Here is a 9,150-nt window from a genome sequence, read left to right as displayed (position 1 = left end):
CAGGGCGCCGGTGCCGCGGCTATCGCGAGAGGGCGGCGCCGCGGGGCGGGGAGCGAGGGCGGCGGAGGGATCGCGGAGCCGGAGCTCGGCGCGGCCGTAACGGCCCCTTGGTGTCCCGTCATGGCGGGGGCCGGCGCCGGCAGCAGGGACAAGCGGGCGACGGCGGCGCGGCTGAAGGCGGCGCTGGGCGGCGAGAGCGGTGCGGCGGCGGCGGCGGAGCTGCGGGCGCTGCTGGAGCGGGTGCTGGCCCCGGTGGCGGGCCCGGGCGGCGGCGAGGCGGCGGGCGAGGCGCTGGAGTGGTGCCGCTGTCTGCTGTCGGGCGGGGAGCCCTGGGACAGCTTCGTGCAAGCCGTGCGGGCCTACGACCCGGCCACGCTGTGCGGCCTGGTTTGGACCGCCAACTTCGTGGCCTACCGGTGCCGGACGTGCGGGATCTCCCCCTGCATGAGCCTGTGCGCTGAGTGCTTCCACCAGGGCGAGCACGCCGGGCACGACTACAACATGTTCCGGAGCCAGGCGGGGGGCGCCTGCGACTGCGGCGACAGCAACGTCATGCGGGAGGCCGGGTGAGCGCGGGGCGGCCGCGGCGGGGCGGGCGGGCACCTGCCGGCGGGGGCGGCCCCGCGGGCGGCAGAGCTGTGCCCGGGCTGTGCCAGGAGCGCGGCCCCGGCCCGCAGCCGCCCTGCGGGAGGGCAGTAAGTGAGGCTCCTGCTGCCTCCTGGGCCGCCTCCCGCCATCCCTGGCTGCGGGTCGGACCACGGGCTGGCTGAGAGCGAGGAGTCCGCCGGGGTTCGGCAAGGGGCTTTGTTGATGTGTGCGTGCCTTTTTTTTAGGACGCTCATGCCAATCTTGTTGCCCTTGCACCGAGTGCCAGCCTTCAGGGAAGTTGATAAGGCAGAGTGCATGGGAGGCAGTACCTGTCAGCTTCCAGCTAGCAGCCTTGGCCTAACACAGCTAGCCGTGAAGTCAAAATACTTTGGGACAGCATGTGAGCAGATAAGCCAAAGTGAACAGATTGAGTAAGAGGGAGCCATTTTTGTGTGATTTCCTGGTCTGCAGTTCATTTTGCCCACCTTAGCTTTAAATCAAGGAATGCAGTAACGCTTGGATGAATGCAACAGGGCAGGGTTTTGTGGAAGTCAAAGGTCTTTTGTATTCTGACCTACTGCAGTAGACTGAAGTGCCTGGTAAGAAGAAGAGGAATCGGGCACCTCATTAAACCCTCCTTTGTTCCCATGTGTACTCAATGGTGGAAGGAAAGAGCAGTCAACCAGTTACTGGAGGAAGGTGATACCTAGCCAGTAAACTTCAGATTATACAGTTGAGTGTCTTTTGGAGCTCCTTGTGTGCCTATTGATTCACCAGCAAGCTAAACGCTTCACTAGATAACCCTTTGGAGTGCTTGAATGAGGATTCTCTTCTGACAAGCTTTCTGGAATAGTCTGTCTTGACTGTCTTAGCCTGGGTGAGATGGTATGCTGTTGAATCATAAGTTGTGGCATACCTAGCAGAAAACACTAGGAACATACAGAAATTTTAAAATATTTTCCTTGGTTCTCTTCTTGGATTTGTAAATTTAGTCTGTAATTTTGTTTCACTCACTTAAGAGTGATACTCATCTTAAGATTCCTTCTCTTTTTGCACTTCTACTAAGAGATTTCATTAATTCTGCTTTTTCTGTTTCTTGAATGTTGTTGCCTTGACTCCGATTCTTTGCGTCTGTAATCACTGTTCTGCTGTAGGCCTTGAGGTGGCTTCAGTTTTTGCTTCTTATGCTTTTCTCACCTTTTCTTTCTCTTGCTATTTGCCTTCATCATTTATTCATTCTTTTTGGGTGGAATCTTTTCTTATTGATAGACTTCCTCCAATGGCAGATTTTTTTTCCTCCTTTTGTTTTCAGTAATCTTCAGTGGTTTCAACTGGCTACTGCTGAAGTGATTCTTTCTTTATTGGTTTTTCTTCAACCTGTGATGATTCTGCTTTCCTCAGCATCACTGAAGTAAGAGCTTCCCTGATCTTGAGAAGTAGGAAAAAAAATTAGTGCTACTTCTTCCACTGTTCATTTTGGAATAGACTTAGGGCTCCTCTTAGTGGCAGGATTTTAACAGAGCACACACAAATTGAACTACTTTAGGCTGAATATTGTCATGACTTGTAATGCTGCTCTCATCCCAGAGTGTATAGCTTTCCCAGTTGTCTTTTCTTATTTTAAAGAGTTTTCTTCTTGAAGAAAGCTGTTTTAATAAAGAAGAAATAAAAAATGCTGTTAAATTTGCAGTGTAAACAGATGCAAACCCCGAGAGAGTAACAATCTTTGCATTTCTATGTATCCTACTTATTACCTTTAATGGTAGAATTTGAGAGTAAATTGTCTTGTGTGTGAGGTAGGTCCCTTCAGGAGTTTTGCTCACTAAAGATAACTACATATGATTGGTTCAGAAGCAGCACTCAGTGTTGAGCAGTAGATTTTCCAGTCCTCTTGGACATACAAGGAGGACAGTACATGACAGCATATGGGGTGTCTGCATTTAACATAAGGTCACTTCTGCTTATGTAGATGAGAACTGATGTTAAGCCATTGTAATTAAGTGAACTAGAAACTTCGCTTGCTGTGCAAGACAAAGTAAATTAAGCTTAAACCAATGTAAAAACATTAATGTGTGCAAACACACGGAGAGTTTTACCTGTTGACTTGAATTGCTACAATGCAGCATGTTTAGATAGTGTTTTAACTTTGTGTGTACAAATCAACTGCACAGTTAGGAAGGTAATGCTTTTCATGTTAAAGTTAGGAGGCCTTCATGGTGGACTTAGGAAACTGGAGTGTGTCTAGCCCAATATAACCTTGGCCACTACAGCCTAGGCTTCTATTAATAGCAAGGGAATCAAATGTGGAGCCTACTTACAAACTTTATCTACCATCTGTCTGCTCAGATAAAGTTTTGTGTAGATGCTGTATATGAATATTGTAGTAACATTCTTTTGTGTCTCTTCTTGTTATCTGGTCTCCATATTCAGAGTTTATTTTTTTGATGCAGCTGAAGAAATACTTCTCATGAAGTCTTAGTTAACTGACCTGCTATAAAGGAAATCTCTCCAGTTTGGAACCTGGAATATCTTTTCATTGCCTTTAGGATGGCTAATGTAGATCTAGAGATGGTTTGCTCTGGAATATGAGGATGGGTGTGTGTTAATCTTGTAGTACTAATTAAATATATAATTTGCTTTATATGGATACCTGAGTATTAGTTTTTTTATTTCTTCTGTCTTTATAAAAAGAAGCTGGAATATAGCATAATAGATGGATGCTGATTTGCCTTAGGTACCTTGATTTGCTTTAGGTACCTTTTGTAATTCTCATTTGTTTTAGAAAAATCAGATTGACACATTTTTGAACCTTTTGATTTCCATGTAGATTTCAGTGGTTTTGATGTTTAAGTTAATTGCAGTTGGTTTGATCTACTAGAATGTAGTGTAGACTTTAGAAAATATTCAAGTTTGTAAGTGTAGCTGCTTGTGGGAGTATTAAAAATTCTACCTGTGGCAAGGTTGAATAGGTTTTAAAATCCATGGATATGTCAGGAGGTGGAAATAGTTTGTAGTTGTCTCCCATATGGTATCTAGCTATTCGCAAATGAAATTTAGCGAGTCCTTCAGTGGTAATTAATAATGTTCTGAAGAAGGCAAAATCTTCAGTTCTGAAGCATTTTGAGTAGACATGCTCATAGTTCAAATGAGTTCATCTGTTGGATTAAAAAAAACTCCCATGCGGTTGGACAGGGGAAAATTCAGACTGGAGTGTTTTTTGGTTGGTAGATGGTCTTGTATTATAATGAAACGGATAGTTTATGCAATAAGCTTGAGGAAAGCAACATGCCTTATGGTTATTGTAAGAGTATAACTAGTCAATAATCTGTTACTGGTGAGTACCGTCTTGTTTCTATGGCTGTCTTGTTCTGATTCCCCTCTAAGTCTGTAGATGATTACCTGATATAATAGAGAGCCTCAGCACTTTGGCTGTTGTGTTCCACCGTGTCCTGTTTCAGAGCATGTCTCACCATGTGTTGACTTATTTGTTAAATTAATCATGTGGGAAGCAGATGTTTTAGTGCTGCATTACAGTACAACAAGAATAATACCACCATCAAGGGTTGCATATCCTGGAAGGCAAAAAGCCAGGTTAAAATTTTCGTTTAATAGGCTTTTGCAGTGATGTTGGCTGTGTATTTCTTGGTAGTTATGGCAACCAATGGCTCCACTGACATTAGAGTGTTGCCTTTTCTTATGACTTATATGAAAGGGACTAAGGTGTTACCCATTTCCACTTGCAGCTGTGGCTGTTTCTTTATCGAGTAAAAAATCCCATAGGTATAAGAAAGGTAACTCACAGATTCAGGTACCTAGCTCTAAACTTTCTGCAGTTCTGTCTTTACTGATCCCTGCTTATCTTTTCATTTAGCTCTGTGTCTTAAAGTTTAAGTCAGTGTAGGTTTCACAGAGATCCTGTCTGAGCTACATGGTAGTATCAGACTTCTCTCTCTTTTCTTTTTTTCATCATTACGTCTCTCTTGGAGACAGATGTATCTGTTGAGTCTGCCGTGGTCCCCTTACAAAAAGCTGGACTATTCTCTTTGCCTCCTCTTGCTGCCAAGTATGAGAAGTATATTCTTAGTTTCTAAACTGCTTGGTATTTTCCGCTTTAATTTATTTATAAACGGCTCTGTTTTTTTCAGTGTTTTAAAATGTTTACATCCAGTAAGGATTAGTGAATGTTTTAGTTAAATTTTGGATGGTAGATACTTAATATTGATGACCTTGGGTATTCTGTCCACATAAAATTCTATTCTTTCATTTTCTTTTATTCCTTTTCAGAGATGCTTCAGAGATTGGGAGCTATGGAAGATTATGTTCTATTTCTTTTGCAATCTGTAGTAAGTAAGAGTAAAGGAACTTTTTCATATTCTAGACTTGTGAAAACTTTAACAAATAGAGTAACCATAAAAAAGGAAGCTTGCTCTTGAGAAAGCTATTATTACTAGTTATCTTGGGATACATTCTGTGCATGTTCATCAGGAAAGGTCTCTTTTACCTTCTTGGGTTGTAGTGCTGGGATCCACTTAAGATCAAAAAAGTCAGATCTGCTTGTGGCTGTGTTTAGGGACATACAGGCAATTATTATTTTACTGGCACCAAGTGGATTACGTGGTTATTTTATGGAGAGTCTTGCAACAGCAAATCACCTGCTTAGCATACATATAGCATGTTGCTGCTTCAAGGTTGTTTCTTCCAGTGTGACTCTATCTAAACTGTCTTGTTTGGCAATTACCAAGAAGTTTTCGGTTCTCCAGGACTTGGGCTAGGTTTGGTAATGCAGCCCCAAAAAGGTAAGGGTGCTCTTTTGGAGCTTTCTTCAGGAGGTTGGTGAAACAGATGCTTTATCAACAGGCTGAGAACATGCAAGTAGCCAGCTTTAGTTTAGTCTGTGAGTTTTATGAAACCATGTAAAAATATGTGTTCAGGATTGTTGAGCTGGTACAAATGGTGTTTTTTAGGATCTCTGTCAGCTCCATGCAGCTTTTCTGCCTTCGAAGTCCTTTGGGCTACCAAGAAGGGACTGAAGAGAAGTCCGAGCTGTAGTGGCTGCTAGCTTAGCATGAGAGTCTGGATAAATCCATGGTCACCTATATCTGATGGATGTGACTCTACAGAACAAGAACTCCACCATGTTCATCCACATTCAAAGTACAGCAATTCATTCCTACTGGGATTCACAATGACCACAGAATTTGAAGTTACCATGCATTTATAAATAATTGATTCCATCTGTCCTGCTTCATGCCTCCCCCAGACATAAAGCTCAGTATAATGTATTGCTTCATAGGATTCCACAGTAACACTGAGTAGTTTACATAGAGCTTCATGTTAGGCCTTATCCTTGGAAAGCAAAAGACATTGCAGATCAACATGTTGATTAAGTCTATCATGTCATACAGTCAGCTCTCAAACCTGCCTGACTTGATTTCTTTTAAGAATGTCTCTAATTAGGACTACATCAGCCTCTTAATTAGTTGCTGAGATGTATTCCAAATAGTTAACAGGCAAGTGCTAGTTTTGTATTGCTGCCTTTAGAGCTGTGACCTGACTAGATGCATTGTTACTTTATACATGTCTGGAATAATGTATAGCTGTTTCAAAGTCATCAGTAAGATGTTGAAATATATCAATATACAGAACTATAAATATTTAGAAGCCTGAACTATTGCTGTGTTAGTTACTGAGCAAACTTAAATGATGGTTTTACCCCAAAGGTTTTGCTGATAGGGCCAGTCTGGTGTGAAGAACACAGCAGTACTGTGAAGGTTGAGCTCACAAGATATGACTGCTCTATAGCTTGTCTTGCCTGAAATTTGGCTTATTTATTGTATGACTTGTCTATTGCTTTGTAACTGGCCTTGGTATTTATTCAGTTTAAGAAGAGCTGTGTTTTGGAGGTCTCTGAAACAGTCTTGTTTAGATTTAGGCTAACCAGTGTTGATTTTCAGTTCCTTTACTTTGATCCCACCAAATTCTAAAGCCGCTTTTATACCTTTTATGGACCTATCATCTTCCCAAGATTCTAAGTTCACAGTGTCAGTGTGAAGTGTTATTTGTGTGGTACATATCTGATCTACATGGAGCTGTCAATGGATCTGTTGGCAATGGAACAAACATGATTTTGTGAGTATGTTTAGGGAACACGTTCCTAAAGAACTGTCATCTCTTAGATCTTTCTTAATGACCATATAGGCTGATTCAGATTTCGGGCCATACTTCCTTATCACTTGTAGGATATCAGGAATTTGTTATTTTTAAAAAAGTCCTGGAATGGTATCTGACGGCTGCAGATGATTTTAAATAATAATATCTTAGGTGCCTTCCTCTGTAGAGGATTCTGGTAGTGAGCTTTGAAAACAATGAATTTTCATTGAATTGAATTAATAGAGATACCCAAATGGCTATTACAGTATCTAGGACTAAATGAACTCTGTTGCCTTCACCAGGATGTACCTCTTCGTTTCTGCACAGTGCCTGCACTAATAATAGCTCTGGCGTGACACACATAGATACTTTGTAAGAAAACTGCTAATTACTTATATAGGCACCTTGTCCGTTGGAGACCTGGACTAAACTTAAGTTGATACCTATTATTAAAATTCACACATCTTACTCAAATCCTGAAGAAATGAAGGTTGTTTTTGCATTTGTCTAGCACTGTGTAGTCGCTTAGAACTTTATCAGATGAAGTATTTGGGTCAAAATCCTACATGCTGTATGTTTGACCTGTTTAAATTCTCATGGGAAAATTCTGTTAGCCAGAAAATATTTTTAACTCTATTTTGAAAACTTGATTTTTGTTCTTTTGAATGGATGTACTGTCCACGTACTTCTGGGTAGATAACTGATGTGACTCCAAAAGCAACTGGTTAGGGAGACTGCACGTGAACTTACAACGGTTTGGGGAGATTGAGGGCGAGGCTGACATGGCTCTGATGAGGGCTCAGAACCAGATATTTTAATTGCTGATCTGCTTGTATTTCAGGTCTACTTCTGAAGTCATCTGGTAATTCTGCTTGTGAATGCTATGTAAGACTAAGAAGGCTACAAAATCAGATTCTAAGTATTACTAAGTTAAGCATCCAGAATTAGCATATACATTATATCTTAATTCCTCTATCTTTAGGTCCATAGTTGAAGGGAAGAAAAAAAGATGATACCTTTAGACTCCATGCTGTGAAAGAATTTTGAATGTAAATATTTTTCTTGTGTGCTTTTTTCATGTTAACCTTGATAAAGATTGCTTTTAAGAGTTGAGTTTGAAGTGTTCTCATCAATGCCTTCTTTAATACAGTGAAATACTAAATTTAACTGGTCCTTTAAGAAGTATGTTTCTTTTCTCAACTGAAAAGGCTGCAGTTCCTGTTAAAGACTGTATTCATACATGCAAATAGATGAATTAAGATAATTTAAAGAATCTCAATATTTCCATTAATAGCATAACTGAAGCCCTTTTAATTTGTAAGAGCTTCACTTTACAATCTGTGATGTTTGAAAAAGCTGCACCAATGAGATTGAGTATTAAATTTGTAAGCTATCTAGCTGTGTGTCTGTTATTGTACAAATATATTTCAAATTCTTTGTAGATTGAGGCTTTTCAATCAAACTAGGTAAAAGTAAGTTGTACTTAGATAAAATTACAGTGCAGTAGTTTTATTCCAGAGCACCCATCCTTTCTCTAAAGAATATTTTTGCAGCAGCAGATTGTGTTACTCTCTGGAGTTGCTCTCTTGGCTATCAAAATGATCAAATTCAACAACTTTCTGGTTCCATTCAAACATAGCTCAGCTTCAGCTCTCAGAAGTCCATTCCTTCTCATTCTTACTCAATTTTTCCTTGAAAAAGGCCTTATGATTAAAAAATCATAATTGCCAAATCTACTGTTTCTGATTGATAATGGGTACTTGTATACTAATGAAACTCATTGTAGTTTTGTCTACTATACAGGATGTTCATGTCTGAGGACTAACAGAGAATAATAGAAATGCTCTGCAGAGCAGCTTTGTCTGATTTTTCTTTGAACTGGTGTGTTTCTTCACTTAATGTAGCACTGAGCACCAAGAGAGCTTCTAGTGAGTTATTGCCATGCTGTTCTGCAAGGATTGGAATAACTTCTTAGTGTCCAATCTGTGATTTCTAGCTTCCTAATCTGACCAAACAGCTTTGTCATGAAAGCTTAAGGCCTCAAAAGATGTCCTTTAAAGGTGGGGGTTTTTTTGTTTTTCTTGAGAAGCCATTAATTATTCTGCTGTGTTTCATTGTCCTCCACTATTGACGCTATTGTCTCTACTTTGGAGATTTTTCTGGTTAGAAAAGTTAGACTGACATGTTTTCAGTTGGCTTTGTCCATAATAGCAGAAATGCAAGTATTCAGTTCCATCTGTGAACTCTGTAGCTTGCAGTTTTTGTGAAGAGCAGAGGAGCACTCATTCCTTGGGCCTTGAAGTCAGTACCACATTGATTCACTTTCAGCAGCCTGTTTTGCAAGTGAAAGGAATTTAACTAATGAAATGTAGTTATTAGAGTGTATGGGGGAAACATGCTAAACTTGATTTT

At 41.0% G+C, this 9,150-nt stretch overlaps 1 protein-coding gene across 2 annotated transcripts in view; it reads left to right on the top strand.

The window, feature by feature from the left end:
• The first annotated feature begins 45 nt into the window (after positions 1–45).
• Positions 46–9,150, top strand: part of UBR3 (ubiquitin protein ligase E3 component n-recognin 3) — a 109,496-nt gene continuing 100,391 nt past the window's right edge. For both annotated transcript variants that reach the window (XM_082285189.1, XM_082285188.1), the window contains exon 1: positions 46–566. In XM_082285189.1, coding sequence (XP_082141315.1) covers positions 121–566 — 446 coding nt within the window. In that variant the 5' untranslated portion in view covers positions 46–120. The remainder of the gene's footprint in view (positions 567–9,150) is intronic.

Source organism: Coloeus monedula (assembly GCF_965178545.1).
Source record: "Coloeus monedula genome assembly, chromosome: 7".
NCBI classification, from domain to species: Eukaryota; Metazoa; Chordata; class Aves; order Passeriformes; family Corvidae; genus Coloeus; species Coloeus monedula.
This window is presented reverse-complemented; position numbering and strand designations above follow the sequence as displayed.